The 19299-nt window shown below is 31.7% G+C and overlaps 2 protein-coding genes across 3 annotated transcripts in view; one reads left to right on the top strand and one right to left on the bottom strand.

Annotated features, from left to right (window-relative positions):
* Positions 1-19299, bottom strand: part of LOC117107726 (gem-associated protein 4-like) — a 41491-nt gene that overhangs the window by 7898 nt on the left and 14294 nt on the right. The gene's annotated exons all lie outside the window — the stretch shown is intronic.
* LOC117107742 lies at positions 329-13867 on the top strand. Of its 2 annotated transcripts, XR_004445280.1 has the most exons (5): positions 329-867; positions 4202-4414; positions 5516-5706; positions 7724-7826; positions 13061-13867. XR_004445280.1 is itself a non-coding variant. In XM_033249496.1 (4 exons), the coding sequence occupies exons 2-4, from the start codon at positions 5523-5525 to the stop codon at positions 13107-13109; spliced, it is 336 nt and encodes a 111-aa protein (XP_033105387.1). In that variant the 5' UTR covers positions 3160-4414; positions 5516-5522; the 3' UTR covers positions 13110-13867. The 2 variants fall into 2 exon arrangements, 1 of the variants encoding a protein (XP_033105387.1); XM_033249496.1 differs by lacking the exon at positions 329-867 and having other exon boundaries at positions 3160-4414.

The following is a 19299-nucleotide window of genomic DNA, read 5'->3' as shown; positions in this document are numbered from 1 at the left end:
ATAATATGTAGAAAATACAAATACATTTTTTTCTCCTCACCAAATTGTAGTTTTCCTTTCCGACGGGGGCCTAGCCCGCCGTCCCCCCCCCCCACAGGCGCCACCTCTGGGAGATGGCATAATATAATGGCTTTTATTACTGATGACGATGATGATTCATGATAATGACAATGATGATGATAATGATGATAAAGATGATAATGATTATAAAAATGATAAATAAAAATTAAAAGTACAATGAAAAATATAAATCCGGAAAGAAACTGATATCATCGATGAAAAAAACCCCAATATATTCAATGTTTTACAAATTTCTTTAAGAAACATATTAATGATAAAAAATTAGAAAACATATTAAGATCAGATGATCTTCTGTCATCACCTTGTACACACTTGCTCAACGATCCATTCATAAATACCAACCAACCATCGCAGCAAATCATTAATTTACAACAGCCGCAGTATCAACACCATCAGTACATATCTCTCCCATACCTCTATCCACAACAACCTCGCGATAAATTTCAAGATCAATTCTAAATTCTGAGACTGTTTACATTCTGTATACATTACTGGGAGGCAATCTCGGAGGCCTTGAGATTTTTTTAAAAAAACATCTTTAATGAAAAGAGGAGGAGTCATCGTCAATCTCGCTCATGATAAATCTTTCTATTCCGATTTCTTAATCATGGCTATCTCAATTTACCAAGTCATGTAAATCAATGGATTGAACAGACTTGCTTGGCATTTTAATTTTTGAGGTTGAGTCGTGTCTGGCTTTGGAATTTTTCACACTTTCACATACAGGACATTTCAGTCTCTGCTGGGAAAACAACCCAACTAGCCTCACTTTCAGTCACTGTATCAGTAAGTAAGCACATTTTATCTTTAGTATAAGAGATTGACTTAAGGCAGCTATTTTGTTTTTGACATTTTTGAAATGGATATATTTACTATACTTGTAAATCACATGTATTTCTGTGTGTTGGATTTTAAAACAGGACAAGTTTTAAAATAAACTTTTCCAGAAATCTATTAGCAGTCCATTAATGATGTTATTAGTGTTAAAAATGTATGCTTTCTGGATTTAAATGACATTAATAATTATACTCATATGACCTACTTTATATGAAGGTTCACACCTCGCATATAAGTGAGTTGAGAAAGGAAACATTTCTGTGTATGTTTCAGGATTTTAAAAACACATTAATATTCTTATGACTACATTTGAATGAATATTCAACCCATCCACATAACACAGGTGGGGGTGGTAGAGGATGGGGGGAGGTTGTGTTATCTGTAAATTATGCTTGATGATATATATTATATAATAACTTTTTTGACCACCTCTCTATAAAGGTGTACACAGCAACCCCACATACACCAGAAGGAGGGGGCGGGAAAGAATTACATACGTAAATTAAATATGCTTTAGGAATTAATTTATACAAACCCTGACTTAATAGAATCCTCACATACAAGAGGCGAAAGGAAACATAAATTTAAAAACATAAGCTTTAGAACTCAAATTACATAAGGATTAATGATCATGACCCACTTTGTATGAAGGTTCACACCCTACCCCACCTGGCCTCACATACAAGAAGGAAATGTCATTATGCATGGAGGAAATATTCCTCAATGGTATAAACATATGCTTTTAGGCTTAATTGAATTTTCCAATACAATTCCATTCACCTTCTATTTCGGATCAGTTCCATAGATCGTACAATAAAAAAAAAATTTTTAAAATACATAAATTACATAATCAAAATCAGGGATGTGTACCTTCCTCCCCTTCACATTTGTGTCTGTTCACCATTACTTTTTTTTTTATAGTTGTTTTAGTGGTTTAAACTGTGAGACAGTTTTATTGTGGAAGACGCTATAAAAATGCATGACAATTGACCATAATGATTAACTTTTGTTAAGGTTGAGACTTTACATATTGGGAGAGGGAAAGGAAATTATACAAGAGCAGGGGGGTCAGAGGTCCCCGAAGTGGAAGGGGCCATTTCCACGATGTGAGCAAAGTGGGCATGATTGAGAGCCCCCTAAAAAATATGACAATTTAAGGGTTTCAAAGGCTTATTTGATCAATTTTAGAGTCTACTAATATGTAGAAAATACATTTTATATTTTTTTCTCCCCGACGAATTGTGGCTTTTCTCCACGACGGGGGAAAGCTGGCGTCACCCACGTACAAGAGCATTACATAATTTATGGTTGATATTTATATTATATAATGATTAACCTGTATGACCCACATTGTATGGAAGATCACCTAAGATAGGAATGAGAGAATATTCTGCCAAGCTTAAAGGACAAAATGTCCAATACAGTATATATCTGGAATTATGGCTCCTTCCCCTGTTTCCATATACTGAACACATCTACAAACACACATCTTGACAAATAATATACTATAATGGCTATTTAAAATATTTAATATTGATAACTTATGTGAAATAATTCAAAGTTTTTAAATGTATAATTTAATCATTTCTATGTGTAACTGCATCACCTGACATCCAACATATTCAGGTTGACCGAATACTGTGGGATAAGTCTAGAATTTTCTAATGGCTGATGTTGAGTTTAGATTAAACGGGAGAAGGAATACCATATCGGCTGAAATGTGAGGAAACCATAAAAACTGAAATTAATTGTGCTTTTGAGAATTTCATAAATCCACCAGAAATCTTAGCATTTTATCATAAGTGTCGCTTACTCTCTAAATTTATTTTATCATAAGTGTCGCTTGCTCTCTGAATTTCTGCCTTAAGAAAAATTATATCTGACGTGAATTACCTCATTATCTTATTTCCTTTCAAAATTATGAACAAATCAATAAGATTTTATTATTACAATTAAGTATATTAATTGCAAAAATAACTAAAATTAAAATTATAATTCATAATAAAGAATTCTGACAGAAATTATATTATTCTATCATAATAATGATGAAGATAATAAAGAATTCTCCTGGCAGGAAATTATACTACTACTGTATGATAATGATGATGATGATAATGATGATGATGATGATGATGATATTGATAATGATGATGATAATGATGACAAAAAATTGATGCGGTACATAATTACTAAATAAAGTACAGGAATAAAAGGATGCTGTAGTATTAAATACTGGAGGGTATCTAATTTCTAATAAGAACAAATGTGTTTATGAACATTACTGACTACATTACTATTCAGGAACTGACACATGGTGTTAAATGGAAGAGCAAAAATAAATCTTGCTAAAAAAAAAACATACATATTTATCATTATGTATCGTATATTGAGGACAAAACCTTTGGGTATTCATTTTCAAATGGAGAAAAAAAGAAAGTTATATTAAAATTCTAACTCTGAGGGTACCGTTTCCAGCCATCTATATGTGCTGCAATCATAGATTTTCCATGGTGGGCCTGAGGTGATCTAGACCCTCATTTGTGAAAGGTCCTCCATGGGCCCCTTAATTCAAATTACCAGATACACCACTGACATGGCTGAATTTACATCCCTAAAACTATCTACCCTTAAAAATAATTTGTATATCTTTAGCTTTATTAACTTTCAATTGAAAAATTAAAATTAAAAAAAAAAAAAAATCATAAAAGAAAAATTACCCATCATAAGGTCTTTAAGACAAATAAATTGGCTGGTAATCAAGTTGAGGATTTCTATAGTAAAAAGTCTTTTTATCATTTTATCATTAGAAATTAATAAGTGACGTCATGTTGTAAATTCTCTTTTTTTAGGATTTTCTTTATTTTACCTTCAAAATGGAGATAGAAAAAGCTATGTATTTACTTTATATTATATGATAATAAAGTGCAGATAGTTTAAGATGTATAAACATCGGATTTCGAAAGCATGCATGATTATATCAACTGAGATTAAAAACAATTCAATCACAAATTGAGCACCGCAATATTATCTTAAGTGCACTTTTACTTTTACCAATGTTACCTTTACAGGATACTGTATGGATTGAAAAGTAAACACTTCCTAAGAAATTAGTAGCATTTCCATTTACCAAAAAGGAAATCTAGCATTAGAAAAACTGCTGATCACTGTAGGTTCAGCCTTGACGCAGCCTACAGAAGTACCACATAATCATTGAGAAAATAGAAGGCCTTAAGCAGGCCAGAGTACCACGTAAAAAATCCAAGTGAATTTTGTATCTTTGCAGAGAAAAAGACTTTTGCTAGTAAATCTATGATATAAAGTTTTATGATTGAAGAGATAATAAGTGTGACCATCATACTCCTACGCCTGTAACTACTATACCAAGATTTGATTACCAGCATCTAAAACGATATTACAGTACAGAGAGATATCTATGACACACTTACAAGCAGTAGGTAATTGACACAGAACTGCTGATAACAAAACTATATAAACGGTAAGTAAATATATACATTGATCTATTCTTTCTTATTGCAGACACAGTACTTGTGTACTGTCTTCCTAAGTGGTACAGATACACAAGACATTAGGATCATGGCCGCCGAGCGGACCATGGCTCTTTGCAGTGCAGTTGCTGGGAACACAATGACAGGGATCTCTCAGGGCCCAGCGGTGGAAGGGCCAGTTGAGATAATGGGATAAGCCCTAGGATACAGCCTTTTATGTATAGACAAGACTTTTTTTTAACCAGTGCTTTTGAAAATCTCTACTGGTATGGGGAACTTTCCCCACTTGTAGAACTTGTATTGTTCTAACATTCAAGTTTTTCAAAATTGTTTTGTACAAAACCACCTGATCCTGATGAAATTCCTTTGTTGCATGTGGCAAGACAGATATCAGCACACATGGACATCAAATCATACTTTTTTTAGAGTACCGTATTATTAGTCTGCTTTAAATTTCATAATAATATCGTTCAACTTGTAATATAGAAGATGCTAGTTAACTCTATGCACTTAACAAGACGTCAACAATGATAATATTTTAAAATTACAATGGAATTACTGAGTTTGACTTTGAAGAATAAAATGTATATTGAACTGGTTGGTTCTCTGAAGTTCAATCAAACAAATTTATTCAAAGCATTACAATAGCCTTGCTCTGTCAGACAAATTCATGATATGTCATATAGGATGATTTAGACCACAAGTGGGCAAAGTGTGCCTCAAGATTTCTGAGTTCCTTGTGCATACGTTATACAAATCCCCAACTATTACCATTACATACGACTCAACGGTAATTTTGTTGCGGTGTTACAGCCTACCAGTTGGCCAGAAAACTCTTTGTTGTTACAGCCCGACTCTGATCATCTGTAAAAAGTAATACTAAAACTCAGCATAAAGCGGTATAAAAGTGTGCATGAAGGTTTTCTGGAAGCACACTACAAATATCAAAGTTTGGGTGCAGCCCCATTGTTAAATCAAAAATTCACTTGGTCTTTCAACCACTTTTATGCACTTCAAACTCTCAAACCTCCCATCCCTTCTATAGGTGGGATATACTGTACTTGACAATTTCTGTTTGCTTTTATTGACAGCACCATAATGACTCAGCAAGCAATGTGCTTTGACACCTTCATCAGAATATGTCAGTGTCCAAGTTTGCCAAATTTAAAGGTTCCGGAGCTGCCTGAATTACCATCATTATCTACAACAATAACTAATGTTCTCCCAGAAATAAAACCTAATATAGAAGAAGCAGACACTTATCAGGATGATGATGGTACAGGTATTGGTAAAGTTTTGACTTTATATTAGAAAGTTTCCTTAATAAATATCTTGCCTATACACATTCTTTATCAAACTGGACAATGAATATACCAATTGAAGATGCACTGCAGACAACCTTTGCCAAGATCCCAAAGCATTCAGAATTACTAATATTATAAAATATAGCCAGTTATTTGGTTTAAAGCCTCTTTCCCGGCAAAATTTCACTAAAAAAAAGGATCGAGTATGCTTGAGATATGTTTGTTTAATTGTCAAAATGTCGGTCAGAATAATTTTTTTAACAAATTTGAAATAATTCCAATGAAATATTATATTTCACTTGTGTCAATTTTAGCAATGGAAAATATCATGTCGGCCGTTTTTATACATGATAACTGAACCTAAATCGAGCTAAGGCTAGGCCTATCCAACACTAGGCACCGTGTTGTTTCCGGTGCCTACTATATTTCTTAGCAGACCTATCACAAAATCAAACATAAAAAATTCATCCGCATTTATTTTTTGTGTGGAACACGAAAAAAAAAAATCAAATTTTAGTCTTATTTTACATTTTTCTCATGTTTAGCAATGTCCAAGTTCAGCAATTTCGTATTATAACACATATAAAAATCAAGATTTTTCTTAACTAAAATTTTGCTGGGAATGGGGCTTTAATTTTAAGTTGGTAAAAATGTTAAAAATATCTGTTGTGAATAATTGTTCACATTTAAGTTTCATAAATCCTCTCTAATGTGGGTTTTTGTAAGTAACTAAAATAAAGTGACATAATAATTAGATCCCAGTCTACCACCAATGGACACAGAGGGCCCATTAATTGTCGATTGCAGTCTGAATAGGTCGTCATTAAAAAGGATCTGTTGCATGCTTATCATGGTGCTGTGTTGTCCGTAGAATCACATCGGCTGGCGACCGTCAGGCGCAACGAGTGGCCAGCTTTATCTGGTACATTGAGGATAAATCAAATTATCGGTACCATAAGGGACACACTGAGAACCATTGATAAAGACCCTCTAAGTCAGTCAATGAAAAACTTCCCTTGCTTTAGCTACCTGATAATAATTTAGATAAATAGAAAATTCAAGATAAACAATAATGATAATAATAGCATCTGCTATTAGAGCAGACATCGATCTTATTACTGAATTAATTATTCATCTTGTCTACAATGGAGGTATATACTTTAATGCTTAAATAATATTTTATGATAGTGACTCATCCAGATCAAATCAGTTGATCCTTGGATTACTATAATTTTATGTAATGGAACTTTTCTATACCTGTTTTATGAACACGCCATTGTTATTTTTTTTTTTTTACTATTAGCACACTTTTATTAAGCTTCCTGTGCTGCCTCCTTAAAATCTAAAAATAAATCTGTATTTTTTCCTCAAAATTTAATAAATATGAAGAATATTTACATCTTTAATAGCATAACATTCTTTAAGATTATGTGATAAGATCTAAAGAAAATGCCTCCATCAAATAAACGCACCTCCCACCCCCACTATATGACTGCAAACATATCTAATGGAAACAACATCATTCTCAACACATTCTATTAATGTTGTTCTTCAGCAGAATTATACATTTCTAACCTGGATGGGATTAATAAGTCTAAGATTACGTACTAACAGTTAACACATTTTGATGGTAACTATGTGTTGAAGTTACTGTAGCCTCCTTCCATACAATGTATTTGTTTCAATTCTTTTGCATTCTTATTGTATATTGTATTACTTTTTTTGTATGGAAAATAAAAGTATATTTGATTTGAAGTTCAAAATTTACAGTGAAATTAAGGGGCGTTTATTTGAGTATATACAAATCCATCTACAACAAAGGAAATAAACACAAACTCCCCCTCTTCTTAAATAAACTCCCCCTCCTCTTAAATAAACACCCCCTCAAAAACACATCTCAACAATAAATTCCCCAGAGCATTTATTTGAATACATACAGTAAATTATTTTATTGTGTCTATAATAACCACGCCTCTTATTGTTTTATTTTGATAGCAAATGTGAAAATAATAATAGTATGCGTCATAGCAGCTATTTTTGGGATCATCTCTATGGTTATCGTAGTTGGGTTAATTTACACAAAGTGTATTAAGAAAAGGTAAGAGTTCCTTTTTATTATTCTACGATAAGTGTTAGATGCGGATCCAGAATTTATACAGACTATGGCACAGGTGGGGTCTCTGGGCGGATTCAGAGCTTTATACTTATAATGGTGACAAGTAGAGGGCGGGGTCGAGAGCGAAGAGAGCGTAATTTGTGGTTGTTCTGTCAAACTGAAAACAATGTTGAATGAATATATCTAGCCTGGGTTGAAATTAGGCAAAATATGCTATGGCAAACAAATATCATCGCACTTGAAATTTCCGACTTCAGAAAAGCTATACAAAAACCATGTAGTTAACTTAAGATATTAAAATATGCACAATCCAATCCAAAAAGGGTGAGCGAAGCTATCCTATACCTTCGCGTTCTTTTGTCTTTGTTTCTTGCGCTTTGAAAGCGCCTTGAGACGGTTTTCTGTGGAAGGCACTATATAAATATACGACCATTGACCATTGTTCAATATAGTTATAATGTACACAGCAATTATAAACAAATCAATAAAGAATATGTCTGCTTCATCTACTAATTGTGTTCATTCAAAAATGTGCTAGATTTTGTGGAGAAAAAATACCAATACAACAATGACTTTACCATGCAGTGGATGTTATTAGTTTAGTATCAGCATTTCAATATAATTATTGTTCAATATTGATTTTAAAAGAAAATCTAATAAAATATCATATCACTTTTCGTTAAAGTTAATGTTTGCAATGATAGAATTTCTGATCTAAAAAACAAATAAGTAAATATATACTACAGCTGTTGTACACCCACGAAAAACCATGAGATGTTTTAACATCTAACAACACTATTTTTTATATTTTATAACCGGTCACTTTTACTCTGGCACATAATGTTGGTATAACAGGAAAAATATCAAAGTGACATAGGAAAATTTGTCTTCCTAAGAACATGGCTATTTAGTAAAAAATGATATAATATTATGTTTAAAATAACCATGGACGCTTGGCGGAAATAACACTTTCAGGTATTAAAAAATGGTTTTTGGAGTGTGTATGTATTAATTTAATTTATTTTTTTAACATAAGCTTTCCAGCATCTAGTTGAAATATAGGGCAAAATATGTTACAGCAATTCTTCAGAAAACGAATGTCATCTCAATCGAGATTTCAGACATTTAACAGAGAAAATGCTATGCAAAAGCCATGTGGTTCACATTTTAAGAGAATAAAATCTAATGCATATTCCAAAACTGTACGGAACAAAATTTTTATCAGTTTACAAATTATTAAAAATTTGAGATTTACTTTCCATGCATTACAGTAAAAAAAATTATTGTTGGTTTAATAGCTTAGAATATATGTATATTTTTAGTTCAGTTTAATCTTATCAATATAATTATTGTTCTATATCGATTCTAAAAGATAATGCAAAACAAAATTATGTCACGTTTATTTGAAATTAATGTTTTCTGATCTTACTACTAAAACTCTGAGTTACTATATTTTATATACTTTATAATTGGTCAGAAGCATTTCATTTTGGCTACCACAGTGCCGGCATTACTGATTCAGAGCTGGGGGGAGGGGGACGGAGGGGAAAATGCGCCACTGGCATATCCTGCTTTGTAAGAATAATTGCTATTTACAATAAAAAGTGAATGTTGTATTATTATTCTATTTCCAAAACAACTTAATTGCCTTGGTAACATACAATAGGCCTATTGGTCAAGGGGGTCTAGCCTGCCGAACATTCCCTGCTGCTCATAGATTGCTGCCTATTAATAACAGTCTATTGGAAATAACATTGTTATTCATTAAGTTGCAATCACTTTTTTTTAATACTTTTTTTAAACTTTTTTTAAATCTCTCATCCTGACCTTCGCCATGGCGAATGGTGGGAAGGTTTGGATCCGTGCCTACATGTTATGCTATTACAAAATATGTCTCTGTATGTTCAGTGCAAGGTGGTATGTAAGGCCCTCAGGTATTTTTTTCTTTCATTAATCTAACGTTCATATAATAATTTCCGCATAGTGTATGATATGCAACTATTCTAATTGCTTATTATTAATATCCTTTATACCTATTTGTTCAGTGAAAGAATTATATAGTAGTTCTTTATCAAAATAGTAGGTAAAAATAATGCGTCAACCAGGTTTTGTGGTGAGTACAAGTTTGTGTACAGATTAAAAGATGTCCTAATTTGAATACAATGCACCCTCCAATCCAATACCCTATTCAGACTAGCATCGCATTGCGATCGGTTGCAGCAATTGCGACACCCAGTTGCACCCAATCGCAAAGTAACATTGTGTGTGAAAGCTTACCAATTATAGTAGTAGATAATCCAATCGCAGCGAATCACAACATATTTCCACAGGCACTGTTTGGCTGGGGTCAGTCAACATAGGCCTAGTCACCGGAGGCCTAGGCCTTAGAATGTAAAGTTTTTTCGTGTTGGTCTGAATGCGCTCGTTGATTGCATTCGGGAGTAATCAGTTTTGGATTACCACCGATTATATCGCAACCGATCGTAACAGAGTGCAGTCTGAATAGTACAAGACCCCTTTACTTTCGAGATCACTATTTCAAAAAAACAATAACAATCATCAATCTTCTGACACAAAGCTAACCCCAAATTTTCAAGTCCCAAAGTGGTCTTGAATTCGAGGGCGAACTATAGTACAAATTCTCACAGGGATATGACTGTCAGATGTCTACAGATACAGCCCCTAACTTTGCACTATGAAGTTGGATGTTATTGTATGCACCAGCAATATGGTTGTACTGTATGTAAGACCACATTAAAAAGGTTCAGTAAAGCAAAAAATTTGATTAAGAACATCCTCTGGGACTAAAATAGATAATAAATTGAAATTGGAATATTCAACAACAAAAAATGCCGATTAACTGACACATACAACAACAACAACAATAATAATAATAGTAATAATAATAATAATAATAATAATAATACTAATAATACTGTACTGTAACTGTACAAAAAACAATCTGAAAAATTAATAAGAAAAACAAGAAATGCTTAACATATATTTTTGCTTATGCTATTAAATTGAATGATAATCAGATTTTAAATAATAAAAAGCCCATTTAATTAGTGTCTCATTGGAAATTGTTCAACATAGTTGATTCAATTCTGAATGAGTAAATCAATGTTCTCATTGAGTTTTTGATGATTTTTTTTGTCAAAGAATTTATCTTTATTCATACTAGCACTATCTTTTTATCTTTTTTGTGTGATTGTTAAAAACTTTCACATAGAATTCATTGTTCAATTCCTGAATGTTTTGTTCTGAGAAGGCACATAGGCATACTTTCACACACTGCATGCAATGCTTTCACTTCTATAGAATCACTTCCTCTGTTTTCACAAGTGATTACTTACAACACAAGTTGCATCAGATACATGTGATCATTGGCAGCAACATTAATTTGTTTTTCAATTTAAATTGAGTTGATACAATATCTAGAAGTAGAGATATGGCCTATAGGCACTTACAAAAGCAAAACTTGGAAAACATGACTTCAAAGATAAGATTCTTGTGGGAGAACATAAATTTGTTATGAGCTTTCAATTAAACATTGAAACTAGAAGGGAATTCTTAAACAAAATACTTTCTATGGTTCTGTCCACACATGGTCCACACGATCAAATGTTCTTTGAAAAAAACAGTTGTATGCCCATATATAGTGATGATGTGCCTATATACGGTCATGGTGTGATGTCACATGACCATATTTAGGCATGTCACATGTTTTTGTTAAATAAAATTATTTGATAGTTTGGATAGGGCTTAAGGACCATGCTGTTGACACCATTGCAAGTGTTATGATATTAAAAGTATGGTCCTAGAATTGATATAGGTATGGCCCTAGAATTGATATAGGTATGGCCCTAGAATTGATATAGGTATGGCCCTAGAATTGATATAGGTATGGCCCTAGAATTGATATAGTTTGGAACTAGAATTAATAATAATATGTCGTTCTTATATAACGCTTAATGCCTTTACAAAGCCTCTAAGCGCTTCACATTACTACCCCGGTCACTGGATCAAACACATATGGAACACATTAAACACCAAATTAAATTATTAAATTCAATTATATTATTATTCCATAATATTGCGGCTAGTAATCAGCGCAGTTGTGTTGGAACCTACCAGGTACCCACTTGTACTCCTGGGTGGAGAGCGGCAACCATAGATAAAGTGCCTTGCCCAAGGACAAAAGCGATTTGCACAGCGAGAGCTTCAAACCCCCAACCTCTAGGTTTGGGAGTCCAAGCCACAACCGATGAGCCAACTGCTTCTACATCTCCAGAATCAATATTCTTTGGAACAAGAATTTATATATGTATGGTCCTAGAATTGATAGAGGGATGGCCCTAGAATTGATAGAAGGATGGCCCTAGAATTGATATAGGGATGACCCTAGAATTGATACAAGTGCGGTCCTAGAGTTGATACAGGTGCTGTCCTAGAGTTGATACAGGTGCGGTCCTAGAGTTGATACAGGTGCGGTCCTAGAGTTGATACAGGTGCTGTCCTAGAGTTGATACAGGTGCGGTTCTAGAGTTCATACAGGTGCGGTTCTAGAGTTCATACAGGTACGGTCCTAGAGTTAATACAGGTACGGTCCTAGAGTTGATACAGGTACGGTCATAGAATTTATACAGATATGGTCCTAAAATTTTTACAGGTATGGCCCTAGAATTGTAAATTAAGCAGTATTATTGCATAACATCAGGGACAGCCCATCCTTGGTAAAGTAAAATAATCTACGGTAGGTTAAAAATTTAACAAAATAAAGTGAACAAAATTCACAATGTCTAGATGTCATCCAGAGGTGACGGAACTAGAGGGTTATGGAGAGTAATGTGTGACCGGAAATGGTCTGCAGTCAGTTGGTTGTTACCATGCGCCAGTGATGTTGGAGTATATAGTACAGCAATATTAAACTAGGCCTAATGAATGAATAAATTTCGGAGGTTTATACATATACAGTAATAGCAAGTAACCTCCTGTAATGGTACATTTTACTTCTTGTTTTCTGGGTATTGTTGAAATAAATAATAATATAAATTAAAAATAAATAAATAACATTTAACACAAAAATGTGATAGCAATATTGATAACATATTTTCTTTACATTACTAATACATTGTTTTTGAATAAAAGTTTATCATTAAAAAGTTAAGATATTGATATAGATAAAAATTATTTATATAATTTTGTTTCCACAGTGACGATCATACGATACCACAACCCAACAACTCACCTAACGAAACATAGGGAGTGCCGTCAAAGGATATTAAAGAATTTATTTAAAAAGGTTGAAACTTGGGCTTCGGTATTCCTAAATTGTTAAATTTATTTAACGATGAAACTAGAAAGAAAGGGGCCTACAAGAGCAAGAATTAATGATGATCATCATGAGGAATTGATTATCGCAAAGTAGGTCAGAGATCAGTGCTGGATGCGAAGGGTAGGAGTGGCTTAATGAAGTGGTGAGCAGTTGGTGCTACAAACATAAACAAAAACACCGCCTACCGGTAAACTTACTGTAGGGAGTGGCAGCAAAGGAAGTCATAACCGCAAGTAAAGTTCAGAGGGAGGAAGACATGATATTTGAACGGACATGTCAGCCTTATTTTTCAACAACCTATTTGAAAGTAACCAAGATTATGGATTTGACGGTACCAACGATTATGGACTAATACAGCGTTTATTGGGCAATATTTATAAAAAAAAAAACCCCATTAATTTACTACTGCGCATAAAAGAAATATTGTACAATTTTTAAGAAAGGCTCAGTCAGAGGGAGGAAGACAAAATATTAGATAGGATATGTCAGAATTATTTTTCAACAATCTACTTCAATTTAATTCAGTTTACTACCATGCATAAAAGCAATATTGTACAATTTTTAAGCAGAGTGTTTTTAATAATTCATTTTATTCCATTTAATTATTTTAACATCAAAATAATAAAAATAATAATAAAAAAATGAAATCAAGTTTTTTAAATAAAAATCACAATGGCTTATAAATTATAAATAAGGCAGCTTTAATAATAAAACAGAAATTAACCTTTATGAAATATATAGTAATAAAAACATAACAAAGCTAATAATAAAGTCATATTTTCAAATAATTAAAATATAACTATTACATAATTATGTTAATGAAGAAGATAACAATATATATAATATGCAAAAGTACAAATTATATAAATATAAACAATTCCATTAAAATTTTTTTGTCATTGAGAATGAAGATTGTTGATCATCTTAGATCAGAGACATGTCTATGTAGATGAGTACTGTACGGGAAGGGAGAAAGTAGCCCCTTCATATTGAGGAACATAATTGTTTAAATTTCAATATACTGTACTACAATATATTCAAAGATTTTCTAAGATAACAGTGGGTGAACGGAAAATGTTGTAAACAAAGCAAGAAGGCTATAACATCTGTGGTTTGGGGAATCATCGATAGACCAGTGAAAAAATAAACTAAAAGGATCTAGTACGGTAGTATCCCAACCAAATCAAAACCCTTCTCTTCGTTTGGCACGTGTCATGATGAAGCGTGAAACGTAACACACGTTGATATTAACTCGCTAAGATAAACAAATCTGGAATATAATTAGAAGAACGGTATTGATGTTTAAGTGTTTGTTATACACTGTCGTCATAGATTAAGATTCGAACATAAATTGACCTAGATAAATATTAATTAACTACTGTAACTGTGTAACTGTACATTTGAACTATGCATCATGGGGTCAGATCATCCAAATCCTGTAGCCGGAAACTGTATACTATAAATAAACAATATCAAATCTCTTAATTGGGCCTACAAGTGCTGGTTACCATTATAATTACTACTATATTGACTATGATTGTAATCATTATGTTCTGCACTACGCCATCATTCCTCTTAAAAATCTCCAGACGCAAACACCATCTGGATACTATTATAATCATTTATTATTTATTATTATTATTTACATTATTATTGTATTAATAATATTTTTTTTAAGGGTTCCAATTGCTTCGGCAGTTGCAGCAAGGGTTCACCATCACTGAATATGGTTCAAATATTAATTAATGAATAAATTATTAATTTAATAAAATGTAGAATTATACATTGGCTGTAAATCGTACCCTAATAAAAAACAATAGCAATGATATGTTGTCCACAAATTATTTTTATATTTTCTTAAAGTTTTCCTTGATTAATTTCTGAACTGACATTTAGATACTGTCTTGTATAGCACTATTGTCTTTCAATTTTTTAATGTATGTATTCCTAATTAATTTTCATTTTATGTACATGTCTTATTAGGCAAGAGATAAATAATGATATTTCCTTTAAGTACTATTATCAATATTTTAATAACCGTCTAGTTTAGGGGTCGTTCAACATTATAAACTTTTTCACAAATGTTAAAGTCCCTTAGTATACAAAGAGTACGCTAGGGGACTCTTACATATGCATAAAAATGTTGATTCAAAACAACATGCAATATGTAAAATAATGGTAAAATATTAATGTAACCATGGATATACAGGTAATATTAATTTTTAAGCAATCAAGCATGTTACTTTAGCTGAGAATGGTTTTGCAAAATCAACATTTTTTTATACACTTTCAAAGGAGAAGGAAGGGGTACCGAAAAAGAGTACTGTTTGTACACTTGTGAAAATGTTGGTAGTTGTGAACGACCCCTTATATGATAAATTAATCCATTATGTTTGCTATACAATAAATAAAATTAGGGGTCATCCATAATTATCAACATGTTCAAAAGAGTACAAAACATACGCTTTAGGGGGGAGGGGTTGAAAGTGTAGGCATAAGTACTCTTTTATGAAAAACATAAAATGTTGATCTCAAAATGACACAAATCAACATTTTATTGTGTACACTTTTTGGGGGAAGGGAGGGGATAACAGAAAAGAGTATGTTTTGTACTCTTTTGAAAATGTTGATAATTATGGATGACCCCTTATTGGCTATTATTAAAGCCAGGCTCCGGAGGAAAAACAAATACTGTATTGATATGTTGTACAACTGTTTTTAGACACATAAAGCATATTTGACGAAAAACTCAGGAACGGTTAATGAGATACAGATTTTGAATATTTAAAAACTGGGTGGAAAAAGCAGCATAACCACCCTTTTACCACCTTTTCCAACAGTTTTTAATATTCAAAAATCTGTATCTCATTAACCGTTCTCAAGCTTTTCATCAAATATGCTTTTTGTGTCTTAGAAAAATCAGTTCTACATATCAACAATTTTTCCTGGCTTTAATACTATTATTTATTTATTAATTATTATTAAAATATTGTTACTGTTGTTATAATGAGATATGCTTAGATATTGTAGTACAAGCTCTGTGTTTCTGGATTGTCTAAGTTTTCAGAAATTTTTCTAAGAAATGATTAAATTATAGTTTTATAGTAAGACTGCAATCTAGTTATATACTTTTAATGAATATGTAATTGATGAATGTTTATTTGGTGTTTTTGTTTCGTTAACATATTTCAATTCTATATACTGTTTTGTGCAATTGTCTGTAACATTTTATGAGCTCCATTTTTAAAGTAAACCTTAACATTATCATTCATTATTTTTTATTGTTATTATTAATAATATTGTTTGTCTTCACACAATAAATTGCTGAAAATTTCAGTGATGTAACAGACTTCTCAAGAATGTGAAAAACTTAACAAATTATGATTATCCTTATTTATTTATCATTCTTATTTTTTATTTTATTTATTTATTTATTTATTTATTTATATATATATATATATATATATATATATATCTATTTTTTTAAATAATGATTATATGTATGTATATACTGTATGTTTATATATATATATATTTATTATTTATAATTTTTATTAATTTTTTTTACACCATTTACTTATCTTAATTATTTAGGCCTACCTCAATTTTTCTAACTTTTCATGCAATTTTTGATTCTTTTGAGCTTTTTTATACTTCTGACTTCTTTGATTTTTTGTAACTTTTGCTTTAAAATTGTATTTTTTAAGTGATTGTTTGTGTTTTGTTTTTTCTATGTTACTATGTCTCATGTTAATTGTAGTTGTAACAGCACCTCGAGTCCTGATCGGTTATCCAACCTATGTTTTTCTCCCTTTTTAAACAATTCAGATAATTTTACCTCAAATATTGATCCCGATTCGATCACGACTCGACTTGCTGCTCCTTGAAACTGCCTGTTCTGTTGTCTTGTTTGTGTGCGTTTGTGCCGTGTGTTTGTTTGTTTGTTTGTTTGTCTGGGTCTCTGTGTGTTCTTGTGAGTCTGTGTCCAGGCCTGCCCATCACAAGATTTTTTTTTCAAATCTTCTCGGGCTTGTGCCTTCTTCCTTTTGAATTTTTTCCTCATAAACTGATTTTTTGTATTTTTCTGTATGATTGCAATTGGAAGTTAATAAATGTCTTTTGAGATTCTTGAAGTTTTCCACCCAGTCTAAAATTCATGGCTCTCCACCCACCTTTATTAACCCCCTTGCCCATCCTTACAATCCACTCTTATTATTTAGAGTTTACCCAATGTTGATCACCTATCCACCCTTTTAAAATTTCTACCACCCACCCTTAGTTTTATACAGCTACAACACTGCCTTAGCAACAATATCCAAGGGAATGGTCCATTGGTTGATGAATCCAATTGGTCCATGAGTGTATTATGTCCACAGTTTATTTTACATAGCTTCTATAATGCTCGATCCACAGTATCAATTTGACGTGACAAATACCTGGGTTTAGCCCACATATGAATTTGCTAAAACAACACCATGCTCACATATAGGCAAATCACACATTAAACTTGACAGCATGAAAAAAGTTTATTGTTTTTGTTGAGCATCTGAACTGTATATAAATCCAGAGTTATTATTACTGTTAGTAATAACAATATTGTTATTGTTGCTATTAATATATTATTATAATATTATAGTATTATTATTATCATCATTATTATAATTTATATTATTTTTATTATCAATATCTTTTTTTTAATATTTATTAATCTAGTGGTGCTAAAATATTTTAAGAATTAAAGTATATTTTTAATAAAACTAATTAATATACACTCATTCAGATTGTACACACTGTTAAACAACATAGTAGTTTATATGAAATGTTACGCAAATATAATTCTCTTATGATAGAATTACTTGTACATGAATAGCAGGTCATTTTGGAGAAGAAATTTGCTGACAATAAATGTTAATATTTGAACTAGCCAAAAAGATAAATTTTTCAATAAAACAATACAAACAATAATTATGTGTACTTTGATTCTATTTTTCTAATAATTATAAACATCGCCAACATTACACTGATTTTATAATACAATGTTACCATAATTTCCACCATCATACCATTATTATGGCTGCTATCATTATCAGCATAATTATTGAATGATAATATATATGTTGAAGGTACTAATAGATTTATTGAAATGAGATTTAGAGCTAATGAAGACGGGGTTGATGAGACTAATGTTGCCTAAATAAAATTTGCCCTTTCTTATGAACAATTGTAGGGCATGGATGGGTAAAAGAAGTTGTTGTAAATAATATTCTAATGAAGCATAATGTACAAATATAGCAAATTGAATTTGAGCAATTAACTATTGTCCAACACTGTGCCAAAAGAAATGTGTAAATACTGCCCTCTGTTGGTTTGTTACTTTACCTAAAAGAACAAACCAAAACAAGAATAAATTTTGTATTTCTCTTATCTTTAATTTTAATCATAAAAGAACCCTTTAAAAGAAATTTCAGGGTGGTGGAGGGGGCACACCATGATATTTTCAAGCCTGATTGATGATGAAAAAGATATTGATATTTTTGTAGATATTGGTGATAAAATGATTTAATCATTTTATCACCAATATCTACAAAAATATCAATATCTTGATCATGATAAATGATATTGATGATAATATGTTCATGATGACGATAATGCTAATGTTATGATAACAATGATGATGATGAACATCAATCAATTATTGCTTTTACATGGCACCATGCCAACATTTATAGTACATGGCTTAATTGTCATGAGATCCATTGAATGAAGCTCATTATGATGATAATTATAAATATTCATTCTTATTATTACCTCTGTCAAGAGTTTGTTTTTGTCTGTCTAGGCATTGTCACAGTAAAAAAAATAATAGAATCATTAAATGCCATGCATGGCTAATTCGGTAATCAGGCACAGACGAAAGTATGCACTGCTATGGACACATATTGTTTAAAAGTAAATTTAAGAACATCATGATCAAGCCAATATTCTTATTCTCATCAATGTGTTATTTCTTCTCTCTTTTTGCATTTTCTTTTTTTCTCTTGTTTTTCACGTAATACCTTTTTGATGTTAATGACTTTTTAATGTTTGTGAAATTTTAATTGTTGTTTTAAACATTTT

Source organism: Anneissia japonica, unplaced genomic scaffold (assembly GCF_011630105.1).
Source record: "Anneissia japonica isolate Jap-2015-1 unplaced genomic scaffold, ASM1163010v1 scaffold288091_len1417266_cov198, whole genome shotgun sequence".
In the NCBI taxonomy this organism is placed as follows: domain Eukaryota; kingdom Metazoa; phylum Echinodermata; class Crinoidea; order Comatulida; family Comatulidae; genus Anneissia; species Anneissia japonica.
This window is presented reverse-complemented; position numbering and strand designations above follow the sequence as displayed.

Coding starts and splice junctions, on each gene's coding strand:
- LOC117107742 (XM_033249496.1), top strand. CDS start 5,523: ATGACTCAGCAAGCAATGTGCTTTGACACCTTCATCAGAATATGTCAG. Junction 5,707..7,723: donor TCAGGATGATGATGGTACAG/GTATTGGTAAAG, acceptor TTATTTTGATAG/CAAATGTGAAAATAATAATA. Junction 7,827..13,060: donor ACAAAGTGTATTAAGAAAAG/GTAAGAGTTCCT, acceptor TTGTTTCCACAG/TGACGATCATACGATACCAC.